General features: G+C 41.0%; 2 protein-coding genes across 13 annotated transcripts; one reads left to right on the plus strand and one right to left on the minus strand.

Annotated features, from left to right (window-relative positions):
- Positions 1-8: 8 nt before the first annotated feature.
- ift54 (intraflagellar transport 54) lies at positions 9-25,646 on the minus strand. 10 transcript variants are annotated; one of them, XM_085135229.1, is made up of 17 exons: positions 25,298-25,646; positions 15,682-15,750; positions 14,386-14,547; positions 13,672-13,800; positions 13,021-13,431; positions 12,768-12,839; positions 12,564-12,584; positions 12,384-12,407; positions 11,679-11,754; positions 11,361-11,381; positions 10,252-10,342; positions 9,281-9,370; positions 8,899-9,034; positions 8,776-8,812; positions 8,588-8,664; positions 3,815-4,032; positions 9-3,583 (listed from the first exon to the last, which is right to left on the minus strand). In XM_085135229.1, exons 2-17 carry the CDS (start codon positions 15,727-15,729, stop codon positions 3,418-3,420), a joined length of 1,779 nt encoding a protein of 592 aa, XP_084991355.1. In that variant the 5' UTR covers positions 15,730-15,750; positions 25,298-25,646; the 3' UTR covers positions 9-3,417. The 10 variants fall into 10 exon arrangements, with proteins under 10 accessions (XP_084991355.1, XP_084991350.1, XP_084991352.1 ...); XM_085135224.1 differs by lacking the exon at positions 25,298-25,646 and adding an exon at positions 17,803-18,056 and having other exon boundaries at positions 13,021-13,428; XM_085135226.1 differs by lacking the exon at positions 25,298-25,646 and adding an exon at positions 17,803-18,055 and having other exon boundaries at positions 10,252-10,339; positions 11,361-11,378.
- Positions 18,417-26,937, plus strand: agr1 (anterior gradient 1). Of its 3 annotated transcripts, XM_085135236.1 has the most exons (9): positions 18,417-18,494; positions 18,565-18,904; positions 19,397-19,521; positions 19,710-19,773; positions 20,050-20,102; positions 21,197-21,273; positions 21,369-21,432; positions 21,899-21,982; positions 23,062-26,937. In XM_085135236.1, the coding sequence occupies exons 2-9, from the start codon at positions 18,804-18,806 to the stop codon at positions 23,109-23,111; spliced, it is 618 nt and encodes a 205-aa protein (XP_084991362.1). In that variant the 5' UTR covers positions 18,417-18,494; positions 18,565-18,803; the 3' UTR covers positions 23,112-26,937. The 3 variants fall into 3 exon arrangements, with proteins under 3 accessions (XP_084991362.1, XP_084991361.1, XP_084991363.1); XM_085135235.1 differs by having other exon boundaries at positions 18,427-18,904; XM_085135237.1 differs by having other exon boundaries at positions 18,427-18,904; positions 19,400-19,521.
- Positions 26,938-27,956: the final 1,019 nt, after the last annotated feature.

Below are 27,956 nucleotides of genomic sequence, written 5' to 3' on the forward strand. Positions count from 1 at the left end.
TGCCTTACCTCAAATGAATGCGAGGCATAATTTGATGAATGTTCACAGCTCTGCGGTGTAAGTCAAATATGAGATCTGTGAGATCTGTGTGTAGTGTGAAGACGCTCTGTTTAACTGATAGTTGCAGATGAAATTTTGGGGTGGGTAACATACACCAGGCAGGCATGCAGCTTTGGCTCTCTATGCTGCCTGCTGACAGACACTGAGGTCCTGGTGGTGCTCTAAAAATAAATGGACAGGTCAGCAGAGCCATGTGGCCCCATAGGAGGACGGACTGTTTACAGACTGCCATCACTGAACATGGAAACCTGCTCATGGTTAAAAAAGTGCACTTCAGCTAGTTTCATAGTGTTAGTCATGGTGGTCAGTAAGAACACAAAATCTGCCAAAATACTCAGGTTAGTTCTCACACACACGATCATTTTAAATTATAATTTAATTAAAACAGGATACTTGTGTTTTATCCACAGATTAAAGTCGCAAAAGTGATTTTATTTCCATTTGTCTTGAAGATTAGTGAAACTCAAAAGCAAAAGAGCTTCTAAGCTTTGTATAAATTCAGAGAAAAATGCTCTGAATTTGTCTGACAGTCATGTCTTGAGTCACTTTGTTGTGTCCTGCATCATCGTTAAACAGACACGCACAACTGAGGCTTGCCTTCTTTAGCGCTGCGTGCTGAAGTCTTTCTGCAAAAGGAGCTTCAGCTAAATCTCCAGGTTGCAAAACAAAGGCTCAGCTGCTGTGAAAGTGATGCTAAAGGGCGTCTTACAAAGATGTCTGTAACAGCGCTGCCGTAGAAAGTTGCTGCGACGGTGTCACTGGATGGTCTGCTGGACGAGTCTTTCACATAAGAGTCTGCTTGAGGGTGTGAGTATCAAAAATATTTAAAAAAAAAAATACATCTAAATAAAATCAAATGAAAAAAAAATCATACCAATGTTATTCTGGAATAATCTAGACCAAGCTAACATCTTCAAACTTCATACAAAAACACACAAAAATGAGACAATTCTTTATTGCAATGTAACCATTTATTTCACTCCACTACAAAATTATATAATTATTTGAACTATGATACAGTCTCCACATATACATAATGTACAGTTTATAGTGTACACGATAAAAAGCCTTTTAATATAATGAATGAGCATGCGGGTTCCCACTTTTCCAGATGAGATTTTTGAAATGACATTTTTCAGAACGCTAACATTTCCTGTAAGTTTTCCAATGTATTATTTTTATAATACTGATATAAATATGGAGATAAGTCAAACTACAGTGTATTTTGCCTGATAAGTTAAAATGTAGAGTGCCACGTTTTTAAAAGACAGCCACATTAGATTTTTCCCCCTCATTTTTCCACCAATGACTCCCAGCCCACATGTTGTGTCGGCCACAAGTTTGCTAACCCACAGGTTTGGTAAGGCAGGCAGAAATCCTAGTCTGGGCAGAAAATAAATATTTAGGTGGTGTAAATATTTGTGAGAAAGGGAGTCACTGTGCAGTGTACAAGTCGCCACATTCGCATATGAAATAAAGCATCTAGTTTTGTAAAAACTGCATTTAGTGGTTATGATGGAGAAAAGGTGTAATGGATTCCATTCATCAAAATCACCTACATTTTCCAGCAGTGATTTTCTGTGTAATTGTGTTTCTGGGAAGAAAATGCGCAGCAGAACCAACCAGAATAACAAGCTGTGTACAAGTCTTAAAAACTGTAAAATTACTGTAAATTACTTTCTGTGTGTGTGTGGTTACCGCACTTTCACTCAGCAGCCACGCAAAGTTTGTATTTTTGTCTCATTCACATTTGGATGACTCTTTTTTTCACCTTTTCAATACCAACATTTTCAGGGAAACTGAGGCAGGATCTAGTTTCAGTCTCTCATCTCTACTATCCAACTTACTACAAGTCCAGCAATGTTCATATTAGTGCAAAGCATTTCTTACAAGTTGCAAAGGAAGCTAGTAAAATATGAATTCATATTTTTCAATGTATAGAGAAAGCTTACAAAACTTCCTATCAGTTTGGCAGTACGACAGTACGAGATGGTGGCGACCCTGCATGCTCACTGCTTTTTTCCTTTAAAGTATACAAGCTTAGTGTATTTATAAAAGAGTTAGAAATACGACAGAGTGTGAACATTGCTTATTTCTAAAAACGCTCTAATCAAAGTGCAGCAGTGCCTCAAAAGTGGAAGAGTGTTTTTAAAGTAGCGCAAGCAGTTTCCACTCATGATCTTCGGATAACCGCTAAAGAACGAAGACTCGAGATATTGCCGGTGGTGTCCTCTCCCACATGCAGCACACACACACGACTGTGAGCTCACAGTTTGGGTCAGATGAAGCTTTGCTCTGGTTAAAGCGTGCAGGAGGCAGGATGCGTGACACTCACTGACTCACTTTGAAATCACCGCTCACATCTACTTTTCTCACAGGGGAACATCAGACATTACACAGACTTTGCACTAGTGAGCTGGCAGAGTAAAGCCTGTTTCGTGTCCGAGCTGACTGTGACAGTTCTCACAGATGGTTGAATAAAATGTGGGAAACTGATGTAGAGAAAATTTAAGAGCTGTCTTCTTTTTCTTTTCGATTTAACACAGTAAAAAAAAATTGGTTTATGAAAACTGTAAATGTCAATGAAATGTTAAAAAGGTTGGAAAATGTTACTGGACAAATTCATGCCAAGACACTACATTCATGTAACACGCGTTGTCATCAGCTCCACTCCAGGCCTCTCCACGAGCGTCCGATTGTTTTGTAGAAAATGTAAACGTTCTATCTAAACGTTCCTCCTGGTTTCAATCAGCTGGATGTGCCGTGAGTATGTTTAATTACTGTTACGGGTCTGCTCGCTACTCCGGTCAAACTGCATGTCAAATATCAAGTGCTCACAAGAATAACATGCCGAGTGCACCACGCCCTCAAAAACTCGGTGATTAAATGAACGAGGAAATTTGGTCCAGTGGATGAATGTGCAGCTTTCTGCTGTAATGTTCAAGTTGTGAGCTGTGCACTGGCTCAATGCACGAAGGCACCATTTCAAAAGAAGGGCCAAAGATTGGGTTACGTTAGTGTGCAGATCATAAACATGCATTTTATTTATTCATTTATCTGTCAGTGTTTTCAGCTGCAACATCTCCAGCATCATCTACTCTTTCCAATCCATCATCTAGTTTTTTGGGAACAGTTTCAGATCTCTAAACCGTCGAGCGGCCCTTTCATGTACCAATATCTTAAAGTGGAGTAGGAATATATTTGGGTCCATCTCCTGGTCTGAAAACCTAAAAGTGGTCCCGTAATTCCACAACACCTCCAAGAAAAATGGCCTTACCATTATTCTGAATGAGAACCCACTCCCACCTGAATATTCAGTGCGTTTTTGGGGGTTTTCTTGTGCATCTTGTTTCTTGTTCAGGTTCTGGAGGAGACCTTGATTCCAGTCACCATTTTCTGGATCTTCTCTTCATTCTTCAGTATGTTGGACCGTACAGCACAAATCTTGTCCTGCTGGTCCTTAATCAGCTGCTCCAGCTCAGCTAGCTCAGCTTTAAGAGGCTCCACTGCCCGATCTGTCGCTCTGCAGCACGCACACACAAAGAAAGGATACAATAATTGTGTGCATGAAAGCAGAAGATGACTTAGCAGCTTGTAAAGTACTGATAGTCGTCTTTCTTTTTTTTGACTGTAAGAGTACAAAAAGAGTATAGCTAGAATCACAAATGTGTGTGTGTGTGTGTGTGAGATCTGGTGTTGGAAACACAGCACAAGTGTGTGCTTAAAAAGTGTGTTGATTATTCGGTGACCGAACCTCTGCTCCTGCAGCAAGGCCTGTGCGTGCTCCTTGTTTTCCCGCCGCCAGGAAAGCAGTTCAGCCTGCATGGCATCCATGTCCTCCTGGATGTAGTCCATGATCTTGCCTAAAGGCAGGGAACTACGGCACACCAGCTGAATGGATGAGCGCAGCCGTTCGATCTCTTTTGTCACCATATCCCGCTCCTTTTTCTGCGCTGCTTCAGACACCAAATTCTAAAAGGGAAGGTGGTGCGACAGGTGAGGTCGGGTGGATTAAAAACATTGAATACAAAACTTGCAAACATCAGATTCTAAGCACACGCAAGCTGATGACGTGGGACGGTTTCCCACTCAGCAATGTTTCAAACAGACACAAATCACTTGCGTGTCCCCAGACCAATACACAATAAACCCTCTTTAGGAATTCCACCTTTTTCAGCAAAGTCTCAAATATCCAGAACCAGAGCAGGGCTGCATTTAGTGGTTTGGGATTTCAAGGCTAAAAATGTTAGGCGGGAATTCTACCAACCTAGCTGTATATATAAAGATCAAAGGTGCTGCTGAATTGTGTTGGTTAAAGTAGGAGGACGGGGCTGACTGGCTGCTGAAGGCTTCCAGTGTATGGTGTGCGGCTAAAGTGAGCGGTGGGGGGGTGGGGGTCGCTCTATGCCAATTACACTCAGACCCTTGATGGAGAAAAGGAGGGGAAGGTATCAGGGAGGGACCTCCCTCGGTAAGGAGCAAACCCAAGGATGTTTGCTCAGCTGGGATTCGCGAGGCCTGAATGTGTGTGCGTAATTTGAAAGCACTGCAAACTGCAACCTTACAGACACACACACACACACACACACACACACTTACAAACACCAACCAGAGGATCAGACGAAGCACACAGTGAACAACCCCCACCAGCAAACTTGGTCTTTAAGTCCTGTTTATTTTAGTAACAGGCTGTGGCAGTGGGGTTATTTTACTAAAGTATTAAGTAACAACTCCTACACTTATGCCTCCTTTCAAGCTTGGCCCAAATTATGCTATTTGGCTTCACAAATGGCAGCACCTGCCTTCACGAGGCAGAGGAATTCATAGTTGCAGCACAGTGCAAACTAAATGACAGCTTCCTCATTCAAACACACCGACTGTCACGCCCCCAACGGAGCAGTGGAGCACATATGGTTGGCGTAGCTGGCACATGTAGCTTTTGCCTTATCAAGCCACCTCTTAAAACAAACCAATCGCCTCACTAATTACAATTCTGAAAAGCAGCTCGACTAGACGAGACCACACAGCAGAAATGACATCAAACATTATTGTTTGCCACCATTTCTCTGCAGAGGGAAAGCACACACTTCTGTCGACCTCGCTCTGCTGTTCCTTTGTGGTAGCGCAAGAGTGTGAGGGCTAAAATGCCTTGGCCTGCTGGCCCCCCCCAACAAGGTGGGTGGCTTTCCACTGCGCACCATGAAACATGCAGCTAGACAAATACTCTATGGTTCATTCGGCCTGCCTGGCTGCGGTTTGGTCTGCACAGCCCAGACAGGACCCATGGCTTCATTCTGTTTGCCATCCCCATGCTACCTCCACACCCCCACCACTTCTTCTGTTGGAAAATAAAAAACTTGGCATGAAAACATGACCCCTTGTACGTGCGCACTCTGCCCATGTAGATATAAATCAAGCTTTATGGAGGTCTCCGTCGGTGTCTGCGAGACCTGTGTGCTCCTAGTTTTCCTTCTTCTCACCCAGATCACAGAACAATATTTTGACAAGGTGACCGCAGAGGCGCAGGGGCGAGAGAGGAGGAAAGGGGCAGGTTTTCCCATTATCTTAGACGGCGATAAAAGCACGATGCAAAAGGAAGACACGACCTTTGGCTGATGCCAAAGAAGTGGCTGTGGACTCAAAACAAAGAGGTTTTAGGAGGTTTTTCGAAGGTTTAAACCTTTTCTCTGTCCCGTGGAGCTGCATTCATTACATTTAAAAACCTCGGCAGACCCAAAAATCTCCAAACACTTGATTATGACATGGTGAGGTACAATACAAAGTAAAATTCACTCAGTCATCACATGCCTAATAAGCTTAATTAGGAAATGCATGCAAAAAATGTGATTTATGGAGCGCTTGTGGGGATTTTCTGGCGTCGGAGAAAAACATTCTTCAAAGAATCCTCTGACATGAAAAATGGCTTGAAAACATGGAGCCTGTCAGTGGCACAGCAATCTTTAGGGTCTGATTAACTGGGAAAACAATGATTTAGACGTGAGCTGTGTCACTGATGGCGTAACATCAGCTTCCTTAGAAGAGAGCGCAAACCTGGTTATTACCGTCACAGCAGATGTCAGCTGTAAAAAACCCGAGAGGTGAGCCAGGAAGCGTAATCACAGAATGAGATTTAGGGTTAGTTTTCCTAAAAGTTTATTCAGAAGTCTTTCTAGATCATAAAAATAGTTTGAAGTCAGTGAAGTAAGGAGGGGAAAAAAATGAGGTCACAGGATGTTGTTAGAAGGTCATTGTGGCCCACTGGGGAGACATCGAGGAGCAAACCCCTGGGGTGTCAGGTGAAGTGAGAGGAAGCTTCCAGGCTGTACTGCAGCAACAGGAAAATGGAAACTGAGCTTTAAAAAAAGCTTCATAATCTTTAAAAGGTTCTCATGGAGCGACGGCTTTGAAGGTATTAAATATATCATCAAGGTGGAGTTCAAGCCAGAAAACAATTTTCAGCTGCCTTCAGGTAGGTTACTCATAAACCTGACCAAAACCTGTCAATATGACCTCTAAAAAAGTAATGTGACTAATGGAATGCCACAGGGTCATTTCCCCATGTTTCCACAAAAAACGCTCCATGTTTATGAAGACACAGAGGTCTGGAGAGCCGAGTATTTATTTTCTTGACAATTCTGCAGAGAGTATTCTGGCCCTCCTGCTCCGTGACTCTCACTCAACAGCCATCCATTTGTATGCCACGGGGTTTATTTATACACTACAAACCTTCATCAAGGCTAATTTAATGGGGGAAAAAAAGTACACAAAAATTCTTATGAAAACGCAGCTGTTGCAAGGAGCGGATTCTGTCTAAATAAAAAGAGAACTATCTCGGAATAATATACAAGGCCACCAAGAGGTCACGAGGAAGGGCATCCCCAAAAATATACAGCAAAGACACGCACACAGCGCTGGGACACGGCAAAATACAATCACTTGGCTGTTTAAGTGTTCCCTTTATTTACATCAGCAGAGAAAGAACACAATTAAATTAGGACTAACAAAGTGGGACAGAATAAAGACTTCAAATATACAAAAAGGCCAGGATGTGTGTACTGAGCCTGATGCTAAATCAGTGTGTCTTGCAACTTACTCAGACACTATTTTTAAATACGGCTATTAAAATAATACCACTTGCAGCAGCAGTAATTTCAAACTGCACACACCAATGAAACTCAATATTTACATTTTTGTGCCTGCGCATTTTACTGTGATTACAATAAAAGAAAAAAAATCTACTCTAAGCTGACCTCTCCACCCTTTCATGTCAGGAAGGAAGTCATTATAGTTCTTTATACAGCTGACGAGGAAAGGCCAATAGCGGCAGAGGGGCGAACATTCGACTGCAGATCACACAGGAGAGTCGAGCATGACAGACTGGAGGCCCTGAAATCTGAGGAGGCTACATTAAGAAAATTAGAATAATCTCTGCGAGCGTGCGCTCACGTTACTCAAAGAGCCCGGCTATTTCTGAATGTTTCCTCTGTGAGTGTCTGTTTGCACATGTGCACGCTCGCACAACAGTAAGGTTTGTTAAAAGCTGGGCCAAAACATTCCTGCAGGTGTGAGTTATGAGGGATGATGCCTGAAGTCGCAGTTAGGAAGAGATAGATCAGCAGGGTGTTTTTGCATGAGTTACAGGCCAAAACAGTGCATCCATCAGAGGCAGGGTGGTCAGCTTCAGTGAAGTGGACCACCCAAAGCAGACAGCATACACCACCTCACGCCACGGACTACAGACCAAACTGCAAGCTTCACACTGTCTGATACTCCAAATATTGATGGAAGTCTCTCGCTGGCTGATACAAAGGCTGACTGTGGGGAAATGTCGAACGTGAGCAATGGCAGAAGCATGTCACCTTCAGAAAACTGGTCAATCGTGTATATTATGAAGTCTAAAAGTCAAAGAGGAGAAAATAGAAAACAAACAAACAAAAAAAAAACAAAAAATGATAAAACCGCACGCTTCTGATCTGTGTGCAAAACCCACCAGTCCCCAAAAACAAAAACACACATCAAAAACATGTATATATATAAAGACGTGTAAAAAATAGAGGGCACAAGCTAAAAAAAAGCCTGTTCCAAAGATTGTAGATGCTTTTAACAAAATAAAGCAGTATGTAACTTGAGATAGTGGGCAACCCAAGAAAACAAGCTCATTTTGCTCCAGACATCTTGATGAGTGTGTTAATTGTGTGTGTGGTCCTTTAAGGCCCATACTTGCTTGTTTGGTTATTAGCCCTTCAGCTTCACTGATGGGGAACATTTTTGTGGTTTCGAGGCAGTGCAATTACACCTCCCCACTTCACTTGTTTATATCTTTCTTTTGATAATAACCAGGGTTGCGCTGTGTTTTTTCGGTGTGGTAAGAACGTGTTCCCAAGGAGCAAGCTTTCCAGAAAGAATGACTGAGAGAGATGGCGGAAAGGTTCAACCCAGGTTTTTGGTGAGACTAGTTTTTCGGCAAGAGCCAGGCTAATATTGCCCTCTAGTGGACAAAAGCGAAATACTTCTACACAGTCCGTACCTGTTCTTTAGATTTCAGGGACACCGGGGACGACTCGTAGTCTTTTTTGGTCTCAAGGATCTTTTTCACGAGGCCACCTACAGTTAGAGAAAAGTAAATTCAGGAGATTCAGAAGAAAATGAGGCACTGCTGGAATTAAACACACACACACACACACACATATATATATTTTAAATGTAGCTCTGTACCGTGTTTCTCATCTTTGTCTAGTTCTTGGGTAGGTTCCTGTAATAGATAAGAATAACAGAACATATAGTAACTACTCCTTGCTTAGATTTTTCTATGAAAAAGTTACTGTTCAAGTCACTCACCACCTCCACTTGAGGAGCACCTGAGGGTGGAGGGACTGCCTCCTCCACAAGAAACTGTTCATCATCATCTTCATCTTCCTCCGCAATCTTTTTTCCATCCATGATGACGGGTGCCGAGGGCTTGGCACTAGAGAGCCTTAGAGACAAACAAAGAGGCTGACTCATTCTAAAGAAGTTTTAAAAGGCAGGAGCATGAAGACGAGAGATTCATGTTGCCTTGCTTGACTGCTGTGTGACTGGTTAGACTTGCTGCACTGCTCCACTGTTCAAAAACCATTTAAACAGGCTCAACATCTAGTAGGAACTAAACTAGGCGAAGAATGATGTCACACAGCATAATCTGAACATAAGAAACATTAATGAATATGAATGATGAAGTCACCTCTCAGCCGGGCTCGCATCAGTGTAGCTTTCCTGTCTCTTGACTCGAGGAGGTGCTGGGCGAGCACTGCTGGGCCGTGCTATTTGTCTACTGTTGAACAATGGAGAAAAAAGAAATAAATCAACCATAATGTAAACAGCTTTACATTTCATTTTTTATAAACAAAACTGAGAACAGCAACAGATGCTGCTGCACCACAGCTGTTCCACCAACCAATCAAATCGTTTCCTCTCCTTATAATCCAAACTGTAAAGTCTACTGGAGGTTTGTGCACAACATTGCATGATATGGTCATATCATGTAGAGCTCAGTACCAGCACCTTCAAGTGTCAGCAACACAATGATTGGCACCTATAAGATAAGGCATGCTGGTAGAGTGGACATCCTAAACACTTCATGGTTCCCCTGTGGTGAGGAAATAGTTCCAAAGTGTGGACCAGCACCTCTTTTAGAAAAAAGAGCAAACATTTTTAGGTGAGGAAAAAGCCTGGACAATATTTGGCTCTAATTTCCTCATTTAATTCCCAAAACACGCAAAAACAATGTTTCATCCCACAGGATCTTCAGGCATGTGTCCTAAAGTAGTTCCAACCCTAAAACAGCCACAGAGTGACTTTTTCCTCAGTACACTATGATGAAGCACCTCAGAAGCATTCCTCTCAAATTACTTCTGTTCTTTTTTCTCGGACCTCCCAAACATTGACAAATAAGGCTAATGTCCAGAAATCTCACCTCACTAATGGTATGTTAAAATATTAACTGGTTACCATACACTAAACTGCAACTCTCATAAAACGTCCTGAAAGTATTCATGTGTGTAACTACCACTCAATCAATACAACTTTCTCTATGTGTGTGTTTTATGACAAACACAAAATCCACTTCAGTACTAAAACATGTAACTTGAGTAGCATTTTTCTGCATGTGACCATGCACAGTGGCTCATTAGTGACAGTGTTAACTTTAAAGACCTGGAAGCCATGTCAGATGACGCTGACGATCCTCCAACTTCTCCATTTTCTTGAGGAACAGGTCTCTGGGATAAATGAACATCTCCATCTGCTAAAGAAAAATAACAGATATTAATTAGCTTCGCATAACATAACAGGAATCCCTCCCATAACAACATTTTGTATTCTGACTCATCATAAAACACTGCATGACCAAATATGTACCAATGTTCCTGAGCTAGCTTTGTGCTCTATTATAAAACTCCCAAAATCTTTGATATGATTTAAAGACTCATTTAGCACCAACTACAGCTCTTATTCTTTCAGATCTTCAGTGGCTTAAACGCTCACCTGGATGCACTGATGTGTACTTCAAGCTCCTTTGACACCATTGCTGGGTGAGGCTCTCGTGATTTCTGACCACACCAAACTAAACTACACCTCTCTTTCAAACAGAGTGCAGTCAGAAGAAAAACAGGTGCAAAAGAGTGCAGATTACTGCCTGGTGCAGGTGGTACAGCACACAGGACGCGGCTTTAAAATCTCATTGTCAAAGCTTCCACGGACAGATAACTTGCTGGCTTGCGATTAGAAAAATGCATTTTTACCGTAGCTCTGCTGAAATGTGAAGACTAACTGGAATTTCTATAAACCACAATTGCTTCGTGGGGCTATTTGTCCTGCTGTTATCTTTCCCACAGGTGTGGCTCCTATTCATTTGCACGCAGGTGAGTTTGGGTTGGGTCCCATTGAAACACTGTATTTAATATTGACCTTCACAAACAAACATGAACGACTTGTTCAGAGGTTTTAACAAAAAAAATAAAAAATTATCGTTGTTAAACAGTAAGTGAGTCATTCAGTCACTGGCTCACTTTGTTTCTCAGACCGGAATATCAAGTCATTTCATACCTTCTACTGTCACCACAGAGGTAGTTAATGTATCTGCTAAGGTTTATTAAAGGTGTTACTGTGAGAGTAATTCGATTGATTTATGCACACAATTAATGTTCAATCAGTATCTGAGTTAACCTTTTATGTTGACCTCTTTTTAAGGGACCGATTTCATGGAATAACTTAAAAACTTTGGTTTTCTTTAAATTAACTCATAAAAGAGAGCAAGCACTCACCGCCTTCACTGTCAGATTCTTCTGCAGGGAAACAAATAAAAAAATGTATTACTTACACAACAATGCAATCCCTGAAAAGGATAAGTGGAAGAGAATGGATGGATGGATAATTATTAAACCTACTATAAGTCCCTCTTCCCCCCCACCCCACCCCACCCCAACCTCCCCATTTCCCAGCAAGGCGAATGAGCAAGTTACTTTCCTATTGAAGCGTAAAAAGAAAACTATCAAACTAAAAAGTCTTTCTGCCACATTTTTATTAAATATATATTCTTGCTGTTGATAAATAAAGCTGAAGGAGGGGGTGCCGGGTGTCACCTTGATCTCCCATTTTGGGTCTTCGCCGCTGCCCCTTGGCAGATGCAGGCCGAGGTATTCTCGCTGGACTCTTAGACTGTGTTAAAGGAAAAAACAAATTAAAAAAAAAAATGAATGACTGAAGACAAACACACACAGATGTAACTGTAATTAATTATTTTATCTGAAAACTGAAATCTTTGTCATTTAGTAACATTTTAACATAACACGGAAAAAAGGGCTGCGTCCCTCCGGAAAAACAAAAGAGGCTGTGTCGAGGTGCAAAAGTTTCAAAACCAGACATTTAATATAATAACTGCAGAGGCATTAAGATTACATCTCACCCAAACATACCGCAACAATATCGAGGGAGATGTAGGAAAGATTAGTAAGAACAAAGCAAAGCTAGAAATACAGACAACTGAGAATTTATCATGTTTGTCAACTAGCTGTGAACCCTGCTTTACACTGAACTGAACAACACGCGACAGTACAAACACACTGCCACACCAAGACATCACCTTGTGATGTGTTAGAGGAGAAATACGAAACTCAGACATTCAAACATTTATTCTCCAGCTAAACAACAGAAACGCAGGGAACTCACTTCCTCTAACACGGCCCAGAAGGTATTTAAACACAGTAATATCAAAAGGTTTGTAACTGTACTGGTAGTGGATCTGAAACGAAGAAATCCCACTGAGACCTTTTTCAATGAGTTTTTACCTGGTTCTCAGCTGCTTCTGTGAGCTGTGAAGACAAAGAATACAAGTCACACAATCATCACATGTATCAGTTACACACTGAGTGAGGGAACACAGTCTGCCACACTACAGCCTGAAGTAGTCTTTAACCACGCAGCTAGCCACCCACTACATTCAAAAACTAAATCGTCTGCAGTAATACCTCTTCAGCTGGATTTGGTTCCTTGCAAGAATAAGAGGCAAAAAAAATCAGAAAAGAAATTAGAATAGTTCATGAGCCCGTGTGATGTGTCAGGATTAATAATTCAAGCGTAAGCAAATGAAACCACTGCACCTCTCTGTCATTAATGTCTGTGAAACTCAGAAATGATTTGATTTGTCAGATATCTGAAAATACAGAACTTACCGCTGGTGCAGGTTTGGCTGTTTTAATGGGCTCATCGGGGGATGGTTTTTGCTGTTCCTCTGATATTCGGACCTGAACGCACACACAAACACTGTAAGAACTACATTCTGTTGTTTTTCATGTATTTGTTCAGTCACACGCTGTATATTTAACATGTTCTATACATGCACCTGTTAACAGGTATTCAAGTGGGAGATAAGCTGAAACGGCGACTGAAAAAGAGAAACGTGTGCTGTCCTTGACGCAAACATACCTTGCTGTTTCCGCTCTCTCCACTTCTCTTCCTCTCATCCCCATCTTTGTGTCGTTCTCTTTCTTTTTCTCTGTCTCGATCTCTTCGTTTTTCCTTGTCTCTCTCTCTGTGAGAATCTCGCTCTCTTGTCTTTTCTCTGTCTCTCTCTTTGTCCTTTTCCCTGTCTCGATCTCTCTCTCTGTCTCTGTCCCTGACTCGTCCTTTGTCTTTGTCTCGTTCCCGGTCTCGACTCTTGTCCTTGTCACGGTCTTTCGCATGGCGGTCCTGTTCGCTGCGATGGTGTTTTTCCGAGCGCTCTCTGTCATGATGGTGCTCTTTCTCTCCATCTCTGCGTCGGCTCTCCTGTTCTTTGGGCTGGTCTGGGTCTTTCTGGTCCCGGCTACTGCTGCGCTCTGTGATCTTCTTCTTCTCCTGAAATAATATATTAACAGTTATACATCATGCAGTTCACAGTAGGCCTAATCATTTTTTTAAAATCCTATTGAAAAATGTAAATATAAAACAGTCTCTGAGATGTGCTACAAAAAAAGTCTTTGCAGTATTTTGGCGTGAACGTTAAAATATGCATTCTGAGGCCATCTGAAGAAACATTAATATGTCTGAAAGTGTTAGATTATTTAATGGATGGCATTTAATGGGTTGAAGACTCACCTCTCTATCCACATGATGTTCCCGTCCCTCCCTATTCTCCTTGTCCTGGGACCTAGAGGTACTGGCTTTGGTTTTAATGTCCACTTTTTCTCCTTTAAGCACTCGCTTCACTGCGTCATCACTGGACATCTGCAGTTAAATGTACAGGAGGATCAGACAATGTGATACAGTAAAACTCACTGAACAGCTTTAAACAGCACCTACGTTCCAAAGTGTCCCTGAAAAGGAGAAACTTTATGATTGGATTCCGGTTGAAGGGGAAAAAATAAAAATAAACACAATTCAGGAAAAACAGCCCATTTAACAGTTCTTCACTATTCATTAAAATGTCAGGCTTGTGGGAATTCGCTTTACTTTTTGTTGTTGTTCTTTTGTTTGCTGCCATTAAATACCATTACTATTGCAATTGTAACCACATACATACATTTAAGAGGGAGCAACAACCCCAGGCATCTGCTCAGCTGTTTACACTCAATCTCCAGGGTTCAATTAAATACTTTCAATTTCTCCCTGAGGCAGCCAGACAGTTTTCCCAATCGAGCAATATCTGGATGTGAAAAATAACACATACTTCATTTTCCTTTTAATGGAGAGCTAGTTTTATTTGTGTCTCGGATATAACAGAGACAACATGAAAAATGGATAAATTAGTGAAATAAGAGTGCGTTCTTAATTTAGCTTTTCAGCGTGAGTGTGTAATCTAATAAGACAGACCTTGTTGAGGCAGCACTTGGCGATGGCCTGCAGCAGCTCGTTGGTTTTCTCTGGTTCGTGGCCGGCTACAATGCGGGCTGGCTTTGCTGCCAGGGGCTCGCCACTGACCAGCATCACAACGTCAATCGCTTTCTGAAGGAAGGCTATTTTTGAGTCCTTATCCTAGCAAGAAAAAGGGTAACAGTGCACAGGAGGTAACTCCAAAGAGATTCATTTTCGGACACAGTTTAGGATGATTAAACAATCTGAGAAATGTGGATCTTTGCAGAGATTAGCTGAAGTTACTTCTGCCTTAGATGAGCATCTTAGTTGAGTCCAGTATAAAACAGCATGCAAATAAACTATAATTGGCCCATAATCACCATTTGTGTCCACCCTTTAACTCTGACACCACTATTTTCTTCATAATGCTACTTACATTACAGTAAGTACAATTTACTTTGCAGGGTGTGAATCTTAAGTCTGTCACACATTGTAAATGTAACTGTGCCATTTGTAGAGTATAATTGTTAGCTTTCAAATCCTGAACCTCAAAGGGCCAATCAGTCTTGTTTTTAATAAGGCAGACAAAAGGTGAAATGGAACACCTGGATTTTTAACAAGGACCATCTTTCATAATGGAGGAACAGACAAAAACACTCCTTTGATTTAATTCTTGGATGTTAATAAAACGGACCTTACTCTAGACTAATAACCCAGCTAAACAGCCCCTCTGGTCCATCAGCCTGCTGCATTTGAGAAGGCTGCCAACTACATAACATAAGGACGTGTGTCTGGTGCAACCACCTGGCCCTTCTGTGTCGCATCTAATAGGGTGAGCTTTTCAGTGTTAATGCCTTTATGAAATCTCTATTCAAAGCAATTAATAAAATACATAGCTGACATTAAAAAGTAGAGAAAAAGAGTGATAGGCAAGTCTTTAAAAGATGACAGTAACAGTATCAGCCTATGCTTTATGATTAAGCATTTCACAACTGAGAGCAATGTCTGAATGAGCTTTTACCAAAACTTTACATTTTTGTTTTCTTGTAAGGTGTTTGTGTGTGTGTGTGTGTGGGGGGGGGGGGGGGGGGGGGGGGGAGGTGACAAACAAACACACACACACACACACACACACACACACACACACACACACACACACACACACACTCCTGTGTAATGCCTGGGTGACTTAATAATTGAGCAAGGCTGCTTCTTAGGTCATAACACCATTGCATTAAAGAGTCAATTAAAATCAAATCAAAGGAAAGACTGTGATTAGTGATATTATTAAGCATAGCCGTGAAACAGACGTACCTTTACACTGTCTGACTTCATTTCGTTTTCTTCATACAGGCCTTTCATAAAACCAGTAGTCCTGATGACCTGAAAATGGTTGAAAAAGGGTTGTTTTAAACAGACATGAAACTACAACGATATGCCATTTTTAGCTTCTGTACATCGAAAAGTTCACTCCGAAGTCTGTTTGTATGTATGTGCAGGAACAGTGCTTTTCACCTGTGGGCTAAAAAGAAAAACAATTTTTGCTGAGCATTAACCTAAACATTAAAGTAACACAACAACCACAAAAAAACTTTATAGCTTTAGCAGTTTATGCCCTACAGTCATATTCAGACATATTCCTAGTCAGAGGAGGGGAGTCCAACATGCTGACACTCTTCCCTTTATCAAATATGCATGAACCAGGAGTGAAATATAAGACTGCTGAACAGGTGAGAATGAGTTGGCACCTCTGTTGAGAAGAGCGTAACAGATTTTACTCTGGTTGACACCTTATGTAAAAGGAGTCAACTGTGCATATAAAATGCTGAAAAAGAAAATGAAAGAAGCCGCAAGTGAGCAAAACAAGTTTGATCATAAAGATCAGCAGTGTACTAACAACAGGGCACTGACAACAGGCCGTGGAGATGATGGAGTGTTTCCTGTGTGTGTTTAAAGAACCATGATACTATCGCAGCAGTTGTACTTACTCAGAATGGATCTTTGGAAGGGTGGCCACAGACAACATTAGAATACATTCATATATTGTCCTGTCATTTCTGATTCTTAATTGAATGGATGCCATTTAACCACCCAAAAAATTTAAAACTGAGAAAGGTTCTCTTTTGCCTCTTTTATTTACACATTAGACTCATTAATCTTTTCTTTGAAAATTCCAGTAATCTTAGATTTCACAATGCCAATGACGAGATTTATCTAACTAAGGGAGGGAAAAAACTGTTCTGAAGTGGAAAATCACCTTTATTGTACTTATATTGTTTCCTTTCGTCCTATTATACTGGCTGTTATTTCTGTCATGCACGTACTTAAACATCACATTTATAAAATGGCTTAGAGAAACAGTACTCAATTCCATTCAAGTTTATTTGTATAATCCAAATTCCCACAAACGTTGCCTCATGGTAGGGTTAATATCACCTACAGTGTTAAAGAACTCCAACAAACAAGTGACCACCTATGAGCAAGCACTTTGTGATAGTTGAGTGGAGTAACTCCCTTTTAACAGAAATCCTCCAACAGAAGCACGCTCAGGGAGGGCAGAGGAAAGAAAACAGAAAAGAGCACATAGGGAGTCAGGACAATAAAATGCTTCCTACTTTCTGTGTCAGAAGTGCCAGGTGTAATCACAACCTAGACCCATTCTGAACCAGAAAACTCTGACGTGGTACAATTGCTTGTCTAATGCACATAAAATACCTGTGAAAGTATGTAACTGAACCTGATCTGTATATGCACTTCTCTTCATCTGAGAGTGTTTTACTCTAGGCCAAAGAAGACAGATCTTCCTGGCAAACCCCAGAAAGACATCGGCTATAACTTCATCATATATGCATGCCTTGCAAGTAGCTTTAAATAAATGAAGGGAAATCAAAGAAACACCAATTATAGCACAGCCTGTGCTTGTTTTTAGCTGTAATCATAAGCTGATCAGCATCTGTGTTCACAACGTGACGGATTCAAGGAACCTAGCACAGGTTCATCCTAACTGGCAGGTGCCCTCCTTTAAGCCAACAGCGAGGAAAACGGTTTGTTGATTCGTGTGTGCTCTCAGGTCGTGCCTAGCAACAAGACGACGCTGCTGAAACAGCTAGCTCACTTGCTAACCCACCATATTAACTAAAGCGCAACCTGTCATTTAAATGAATTCCTAATGCACCCCTTGACTATCGGGATTAGTGTTACTGACAATCTGGAGCCGCATAAATAGGAGCTTACAAAATGTTTCGTAATATTCGCGAACTTACTTGGTTAGCTTCATGCTAACTTTTATGCATTAGCCGGCTAACTAGCTCCCGTGTCTGTGTTTTTAACTTAGAAGTAGCATTAGGCTTTGCTAGGCTTCTGAGAAGAGTGTCGCGCCCCTTAAATAAAATCCAGCTTGCTTTCTCGAGTGTAATGTCAACAGCTGAGTCTCACCTCACTGAAGATATCGTGCAGGTATCGAAAAGGAGGCTTGCTTAGCAGTTTCTCGGTGAGCGGCGGCTTCTTTATCACTTTGCCCAACGTGTCCTGGGTCTTTTTCACCACTGCCGCATTCATGGTAGTAAACAAAAAGCCAAGCTAAGTACTTTTAACCAAGAAAAAATACAAGAAACTAACTAGGAGTGAAAAACTTAGTGACTCTGTCGCCTGGTTGCTATGTCAATGTCCTGCAATCCCACAGTGCATCATTTAAGAGGACTGCGCCTGCGCCAAGGGCTTACCGTTGCCAAGCGGTCTTTGTGTCCATAGCAACAACTAACAATCGACTAGATAAATGGCTAGACAAAGTAGATAGATAGAAATTTCTTTATTATTTCCGCCAAAACAGAACAGCGTGGTTGAAAAGAGAAGCAACTAGATAAAAGCATTCAATATGCATACAAAATAAAACAGGCCATTCATCGATTGTAAGTTTTGGAAATCAGACTACAAAAATACAGTACTCGGGATTGCAGAGGCGTAAAGAAGTATTTACCGAGTTCCGGTATCAGTATTTGCAACAACAGAAATTAATTCGCTTTAGAAAAAAACACTCCGCTGCCTGCCCCTTGTGGAGACAATGGCCAGGATAAAAATTAAAATGGCCTAAAATGGGCCATACATCCCTGTCTTTATTCGGGCATGGAGTGGGAGTTTCCTTTATACCGACACGTGGAAGATTCATAGAAGCAGTTTTAGGAACAACTATACTTTCAGGGTGACACTTTTTAAGAGAACGAAATTCAAATTCAAATAAAAAGTTATTTTGAGTTATTTATTTATACTTAATCCATAGACTGAAGTTTCATGTAAAAGCCCATAAAGGATATATGTTTTTAAACTTACAGAAGGGATAATAGCCAAATTAATGCTAGCTTCCCTATCTGCTGGTGTAATCCCATTACACAGCACAATTGTTTTTAATAAGGCAGTGCGTGCTTTTTTTAAAGCCTATTATGATATACCTGTTTGACAAGTTCGATAGAAAAGAAAATCTGAAAATAGAGAGCACACATAGGAGCGTCAGAGCAGATGCTTGTTGCTTCATATTGACGAGGTAAGAGATTTACCTGCTACCTGAATACCTTCATTTACTTTTTAAAAAAGTATTATGATTCCTTTCAAAGCTAGTTTTTAGTGAGATGCCTCACTAAAAGTTTGAAAATGATTTGTAAATGAAGGAATTTTAATTATAATTACTTCAAATTACACTTTTTCACATTATTTCAGAATTGATATTTTCCCCATTACAAATACAAGTGTGGTAACTATGTGTAGAATTACAGCTTATAAACTATTTTATTTACATGGTCTCAGGTGAACCATTAATGAATTCTTGCTTGCTTGCTCCTTTGGCTTCATTGTTACTCTGCATAAATCCTAGTTAGGTGTGTTTGTAAATCTTGTAAATCCTAGTTAGGTGTGTTTGGTGAGTCAGTGCAGCTCTAGATATCTGTCAAATGTGAGTCAGGCTAAAACTGATTTGTGTTTTGTATTTAAATATAAATGTCACTGAATTTCCTTGGAACTCATTTGCCAACTTTCACAGCAGCTCTCTGAAAGGACAAGGAACAATGCTTCGCTGGGTCTTGCTTGCTTTGCTCATTGGCCTCTGTGCCAGTGCTGGGGAACAGAAAGCTAAAAAGAAAGTGAAGAGTCAGTCCTTGTCAAGAGGTGCGCAAATCTACTTTTGTCAATATTCACAGCTCCAGTTAATGTCCTATAAACCTTTTCATAAGATCATTTATAGCTGTCAGACACAATAAAGTCAGAACTTTGCATTTTTGGGGACATAGTTAATGTACTGGGAACATGCAGCAGTGTTGTTGACCTATCACTGTATTTTTATTTCCTGCCTGCAGGATGGGGAGGTGGTATTAACTGGGCCCAAAATTATGAAGACGGCCTAGCAAAAATGGCCAAGAGGTAGGACTCTAAACCTTGGGTAAAGGTCCTGGATGTCAGTTTATTTTGTTCGGATAAGTCTGTTCCTTTGTTGTGTCTTTCTGAGTTGGAATGACGCTCCATTACTTTTCCATAAGGGAAACACATTATTACTTTAATCTTCATTTGTCTGTAAATCCAGCATGGGGACTTTGCTTTCTAAAGCATTGGTTGTGTAAGACTGCCTTCACACCCTTCACTGTGTTTATTGTGTTGTGGAATGTACTGAGTTCTTTCTCCGTGGTTTTGTTCTCACAGTCAGAAACCTCTCATGGTCATTCATCATAAAGACAACTGCCCACACAGTAAAGGTACTGCTGCTACTTTGGTTTATTAAGTATGCGTATATATTAAAAAATATAGGCTTGCACCTCCTGCGCTGTCTTTCTCACTCAGACTTGGGCTTGTTTGTTTTCATGGGGAACACAATGGGTGCATTCTGTAATACCCACAAAGCAGGCAGTGAAGTATGTGAGAGTTATGTTCATAAATCACTCAGCTGGTTTTGTGAAATAAGCTCAGTGGAAGTCTCCACTGGCATTTCTTAACCCATAAACAATGAAGACCACCTACAGAGTGAAGTCTGGCTCTAAATTTTGAGTTTTGCTAGGGTGGACCAAAAGCAGCCCGTTCTGCATCCTCCCGCTGAAAGTCTCAGAACACTGAAGCATTTTGTTTGATTGCAGCAAGTTGCATATATTTTTTATTAGTAACGTGTCCTCATTTTAACAAGACAGGATTCATATATTTATAGTGTGTTGTGTATTCCCTTACGTGAATGCTAAACACAGATATTCTAAAGGTCCAACCTGCCAGACTTGTTTCTGACCTGTTCGGCAATTTTATAAATGCAGTCTGTAATAACAGGCTTTACCTCCTTCTGACATTTAATAGGCAGAATACCATCCATCCATTCGCTTCCGCTTATCCTTTTCAGGGTCGCGGGAGGCGCTATCCCAGCTGTCATAGGGCGAGAGGCGGGGTACACTCTGGACAGGTCGCCAGTCTGTCGCAGGGCCAACACACAGGGACAGACAACCATTCGCATTCACATTCATTCGCACATTCACACCTAGTGACAATCTGGATTATCCAATTAACCTATCCCCACAAGCTGCATGTCTTTGAACGGTGGGAGGAAGCCGGAGTACCCGGAGGGAACCCACGCAAACACGGGGAGAACATGCAAGCTCCACACAGAAAGACCCCGGCCTGATGTTGGAATTGAACTCAGGACCTTCTTGCTGTGCGGCAACAGTGCTAACCACCGTGCTGCCCACCATATGCAAAGTTACATATAGGCAGAATACATTTATTAATATTTCCAGATCATATCATTCATAATTCATTCATAATTATTTGAAAGCCAGTCTAAATATAATACTAAACCAAAGTATTTCAACAGACCTGAAGAAGGCATTTGGTGCGGATAAGACTATCCAGAAAATGGCAAAAGAGGATTTCATCATGCTCAACGTGGTGGTAATTAAAGATATGTTACATATGCAGAAAATATATATATATAATTATTTTATTATTAAAATCATGTGCAATAAATACTATATTGTTATACACAGGAAGAGACTTCGGACAAGAATCTGGCACCTGACGGTTACTATGTTCCCAGAATCCTCTTTGTTGGTAAATTCTTACATTATTAATATAATTTCAATATAGAAGAACAGATTGTTTACTTTCCTTGTCTGAGGTTGAACAGAGATACATGCATAGCACAGAATAAAGCCATTTAAACCAGGCTTTAAATACAAACAGCGCGCCTTCATGGTGGAGTCTCTAATCTAACACTGGAGTAGTTCTGCTTCTTGTCCCTTCAGTAATCTGGCTGCAGCATTTCAAAGTAATTGTAAATGAGCAAGAGATGACTGACTAACTGCTGCCTACAGATGTCCAGTCTAGATGTAACAAAAGTATGCATAACCCTGCCTGATCTAATGGTTTGGATAGTCCCAATGTTCTTTTTGCTTCCTCACTCATTTTTCTAGATAAAGAATTTTACAGAAACACATTCAGTTTACAAAATGCACATCAGCTGTCACATAATACTGATTACTTTCCTGAGCTGTTCATGTGTGTGGTTTTTCTACAGATCCAACCTTGACTGTGCGCACAGACATTACTGGAAAGTACAGCAACCACCTCTACACCTACACAGCGAGTGACATCCAGGACCGTGAGTGACTGTTCACTCTCTCTAATGACAGTTTGCACAGCTCACCTGTCAGCAGACTGCAGACACACTAATCCCCCACAGCTTGAACCCTATCCCTTCCTCAATATTTTGACAGAAATGACTAAGGTTTTTTTTTTATGAGATTGTTCTGACAGAAAGAATTTTGAGCTCCGTGTGGATGTTAGTGAGAAACTTTAGCAGAGTTGTAGCACTAGTAGCCAAAGAGGTGGGAGGTTTGCGAATGCAGTGCAAGGACAAAGAGTCAACTTTTAACGAGGAAAAGAGAAGGCAAGTGAGGAATGTGACACTGTTTCTTCCAAATCATGGCTTTGTCACTGGAAACTAAAAGCACAATTAACACACTTAAAGCACCAGCATTCATTATGTCTTTGCTGATTACTGTTATGTTACTGTAAATCATTCATGGAGCTATTCTAGGTCCAAACCTTGTGATTATTGGTCCCCTGGACATTTGTCTTTAATATATTTAAAATCTAAACACAATAAGAGCTGATTAGAGCGTATCCCAGCTGGGTACATCCTGGACAGGTTGCAGGGCCAATGCAGAGACACAGACAACCTTTCACACTCACACCTGTGGGCAATTTAGAATCACCAGTTAACCCTTTGGACTGTACCTAGTGTGAACATGTAAACTGCACACAGAAAGGCCCCGGCCAGGCGAAGGAGTTGAACTCATGACCTTGTTGCTGTGAGGCAACAGTGCTAACCACGCCACCGTGATGCCCTGCCTGTAACTGTAAAAACCTTAGAACAAGATATATTTAAAAAGCACAAAGTGAATCTGCCATCTCTGAAACAAACCCCGTAAGAAATTATATATAATAATAATATATTTAAAATAAGAAGTTGAAGCACCCTGAAAAGGATAAGCAGAAGCGAATGGATGGATAAGAAGTTGAAGCCATTAAATGTGTAGTAAAGGAAAAGTAGTTGCAGGTTTAGGTTTAGTAGGAAACCTAAACCTGCAACTTAGGTTTAGGTTTCATTTCTGAACTACTTCACTCATGTAAGAGCACTGCAGACCTTGCTCTTATTTGTCCCCTCTTTGTCCACAGTGGCCAACAACATGAAAAAAGCCAAAGTCCTGCTGCACAGAGAACTCTAACGTGGTGCCTGACGTCTCAGCATCTTCCACACATGACTGCTCAGTGGCCAGAACTGAATTATTTAAATGCTTTTGGTGCTCATTAAAACCAAAATAAAGGAAAAGAAAGTCATCTTCAGTCTTTCTCACTTTCATGCAACACTTAATATGTAATTAAACTACTCATTAAAAACACAGTGATAATGCTTATTTAGAACTGTTTATGATGGTATTGTTCCATAAGAAGTTGATTAGGCAGTGTTGATCTGTGTTGTTGTTGTGACTTTTAATTTGAAAGTGAATATTACATCAGAGCAAAAGAACTCAGTGAGAATCACTAGAAAACAGTGTTGATTATTTAGTATTATTTACGTGTGCTAAAATCACAGATATTAAAAAATTTGATGTAAACAAAATAAAGCATCCTGCCTTGTAATAATGGATTGCATTTATATAGCGCTTTTTGAGACCCTCAACCCTTTACAATTCCACTATTCATTCACACACTGGTGGAGGCAGCTCCAGTTGTAGCTGTCCTGTAGTTGTCCTGGGGCAGACTGACACAAGCCAGGTTGCACCATCGGCCCCTCTGGCCAACACCAGTAGGTGAAGTGTCCTACCCAAGGACACAACGACCAAGGCTGTCCGAGCCGGGGTTTGAACCAGCAATCCAATTACAAGACGAACTGCCAACCCTTGGTAAATGGTAAATGGCTTTTTGAGACCCTCAACCCTTTACAATTCATTCACACACTGGTGGAGGCAGCTACAGTTGTAGCCACAGCTGCCCTGGGGCAGACTGACAGAAGCGAGGCTGCCATATCGCGCCATCGGCCCTTCTGGCCAACACCAGTAGGCGGTAGGTGAAGTGTCTTGCCCAAGGACACAACGACCAAGACTGTCCGAGCCGGGGCTCGAACCGGCAACCTTCCGATTACAAGGCGAACTCCCAACTCTCGAGCCACGATCGCCCTTGTATCGAAGGTTCATGGTACTGGTGGTGATGTAATGATGTGGGGAAATGTTCTTGACCCCTTAGTACCAGCTGAGCATTGTTTAAACACCACAGCCTGCCTGAGTATTGCTGTTGACCATGTCCATCCATTTATGTACCCACCCTCTGATCGCTGCTTCCAGCAGGCTACTGCACCATGTTACAAAGCTGAGATCATCAATCAAGATTCTTGATCTCAGTCCAATACAGCACCATTGGGATGTGGGGGAACAGGTAATTTTTACCATGGATGCAAATCTGCAGCAGCTCTGTGATGCTGTTATCTCAACATGCAACAAAATCTTGGGGGAATGTTTTCAGCACCTTGTTGAATCTATGCCACGATGAATTATAACAGCTCTGAAGGGAAAAAGAGTTTCCAAACCAGTACTAACAAAGTGTAACTAATTAAATGGCCAGTGAGTGTGTCTAGGATTTCATGTCACGGTTTGTGGCATTTTTGGCCACTAGGTGGCAGTGTACTATAGCTGACCAGGGTCTCATGCTGTTGAGAATTTTTCCAGAGAAATTGAATTTACTCAAATATTAATTGATGGGATATTTTAATCTGATCAGTTATATATGCTAATAATAAAAAGGTCGTTTTTTAGTACTTTGATAATAATATTGAACATATTGGAGAGAGTTGATATATTTTTGTTAAACAAATAAGTCTGCTTGAAGCTCAGCAGACTTCATATTGTCGCAAAGGCAGTTTGATCTACAGTCTAGTTCCTGGGTAATCCTTGCATTTTATCTCAGGCTGTGTCTCTGCTTCACTTGTTAAATGGTCTACTGAAAGCAGAGAAGACAATTGCAAAGTTAAAAAAAAAATCAGATAACTCAGACCTAGACAGAATGAGACCATGCTGCACTGCCACAAATAGCCACCATGCAGTTTTCCACTGTCATAGTTTGGATTAATGAGCTGCTTTTAATTGTTATGGCTCCACTATGGTGCCTTTACCTTTTAAAGCAGAAAGGCAACAGCATGTTAATGCTTCCCAAGCCCGCATTAACGTCAGCTCTCAAAACTCTTTTATATCCATTAAGATCCATCCTAAAAAATATACACTTTCACTCTGCGTTTCTTTGAATTCAGAGAAAAGCACAGAAACAGGAAAACACTTTAAATGGGTCAGAATGTTCCATTCCTAAATATTAACATCTACTGAAGGAACTGATCACTGAGAAATGATTAAATTATTCACACCTCTGTTGCACTTTCTCCTGTGTTTCCACGTTCAGCGCAGATGTCTGAAGCAATTGTGTGTCTGCTTTTCCTTCATGTTTTTCAGTTTTTCTGTCTTCAGATGGACCCAAGATGATTCATCGTGAACTCCTGAGATTTTCCAGATATTTTCCCCTCTTTCTTAAGAAATAGTTTCAACAGCTTACACTCCTGGGTTCATAACAAATGTGCTTCCTACCAAGGCTTTCCTGTATCCTTGGCTTGACATTTCAGTCTTTGGAAAAGTGCAATGCTGTTTCAGCGCACTGTGAGGAATAAAAACAGAAACAAATCCTCTCCAGCATCCCCAAGAAACTGTTGTATTTCTGTAGGAAAATATCTCCAACATCACTTGACGAAAATGAAGAATTATTCAGAGATGTTTGATGTTTTTGATTTAGAGATAGCTCTTAAACTTCTTAAACAAGCTTCTAAATCGAAGCAGTTTAATGGCCGTATGGAAACACAAACACACACACACACCCTCAATAAACAGCCATGTGTAAAATATTGGAAAAATACGTAAATGTGGGTGTAAGCGAGTGTAAACACGCAGCTGCCACTGCACATAGTTCATAAAAACACAGATTTGCCCCCATGCCCAAACTTTCTCGAGGTTACTTCTTAAACACAAGGTTGTTTCCACATCAGCAGCAAGTCTGAAGGTCTCATTTTACTACAAATACTCTCCAATCTGCTGTTTTCAGTCCTAACCTTGCAAGAATGACTCAGGGTGACACTGTGTGGGAAGGCAAATTATAGCATAGCATTTCATTCGAGACATGCTTATGCTGAAGGACAGTGGGGAAAAAACATGAAAAAAACAAAAGATCTCCTTTATTTGAATATTTAAGAGTAAGCTAAGGAACTATTACTTGGCCTCTGTGGGCCGCTCTCCTTAAACATGAATTATTCTGCTTGTAAAGATAACTGGATCAACACTCATACGTAATGTGTTGATCTTCTTTGTCATTGTAATTGTATTTGATAATAAAACAAAGACGAGCATTTGCACATTTAATGCAAAGTAAGGTAACTTTATTTATACCCATACCCAGTGTTGGGAAGGTTACTTTTAAAATGTATTCCATTACAGAATACAGATTACATGCCCCAAAATGTATTCTGTAACGTATTCCGTTATGTTACTCAATGAGAGTAACGTATTCTGAATACTTTGGATTACTTAATATATTATCATGCTGTTTACAACTACGTAAATGTACTATTGCTGTGATTTATTACTGTTACTGAAGGTTCGCGGCTCCGAACCGTAGTAAAGGGACCTCTGGCTAATACGGTGGGTTCTGTGTCGGGCTCGTAGCCGAAAACTAGCTTTACTTTGTTGTCTGGGTCACTTTGCTAGCGAGAGACAGAGAGAGGCGTTGAAAGGCTGCTCCAACAGAACTTATTGTTTTTGGAGGAAAACACGAACACGGTGTACAGTCGAGTCTTAATAGCTTACTTACAACTGGGCTCGTCAGGCTCTCTTCTTGGCTGCAGTGGTTATTATTATATTTACATGCTTCCAGCTCCCGTTTTTGCTCGATGACAGCTGTACTTTTCCTTTTTCTCCCTCCCTCGCTCACAGACACATAACGTGTATGGCAGTCCATTCTCCCTGCAGCACGGACTACACTGCCTATGATGCTACATTCTTCAGAGCTATACCTGTAGCATTCTGCCTATTAGCTTAGCACAACAACAACAAAAAGGCCTCTCTCACCCAGGAAACACGCAGAGAGAGAGTGTCACCCTGTAACCATGGCAACCGTAACGCTGCCGCCTGGAACAACAGAACGTAGCTGTCAAACAAAACCCAAACAGTCCTGACCCGCCACAATATGAAACAGGGAAGTACCGCCGTGTAATCCATTTATTTCAACAAAGTAACTGTATTCTAAATACCACCTTTTTAAACGGTAACTGTAACGGAATACAGTTACTCATATTTTGTATTTTAAATACGTAACGGCGGTACATGTATTCCGCTACTCCCCAACACTGCCCATAGGCAAGGTAAATTTGCTTTACAGAAAAATGATAGCATTTGGCATCCCTTCAAGAAAAAAAACATATTAGTATGAAAAATGTTAAATAAATCTGCTTTAAAACAGCAGAACAACAAAATAAACCTTTAGACAGTTAAAACACAAGATGAATCTATGAAATGTTATAGACTGGTGATCTAAAATAAAGAGGGTCATTAGGGTCAAAGGCAGCAGGGGGAAACTCAAGCTACTTATACACAGTGGGGTACACAAAGTAATGACAACAGCTGGGGGGAACAACACAGGCGCCGACAACTATGGGACAGGACTGAGGAAAGTAAAACTGAGTGCTAAACACACGAGACAAGGGGTTAACAAAATAAAACAGGAAGTAACAGAACGGCGACACCTCACACAGAGATGAAGACACAACAAGACACAACACAATAACAAAAAGCTTGAAACACCATACAAAGGACATACAACTTGGTCATTAGGATAAGGCAGTCCACACCAGTCACAAGGAGAGCACAACGGAAAAATAGAACTCAAAGCCAAAAACACACAATATGCTGACAATGGGATCATCGTGATAAAGACCCAGCACATCCTGTGTAGTCCACCAAACCAAACCAAGCTAATGCCCCCAA

The sequence above is a fragment of the Neolamprologus multifasciatus genome, chromosome 16, assembly GCF_963576455.1.
Source record: "Neolamprologus multifasciatus chromosome 16, fNeoMul1.2, whole genome shotgun sequence".
Taxonomy (NCBI): domain Eukaryota; kingdom Metazoa; phylum Chordata; class Actinopteri; order Cichliformes; family Cichlidae; genus Neolamprologus; species Neolamprologus multifasciatus.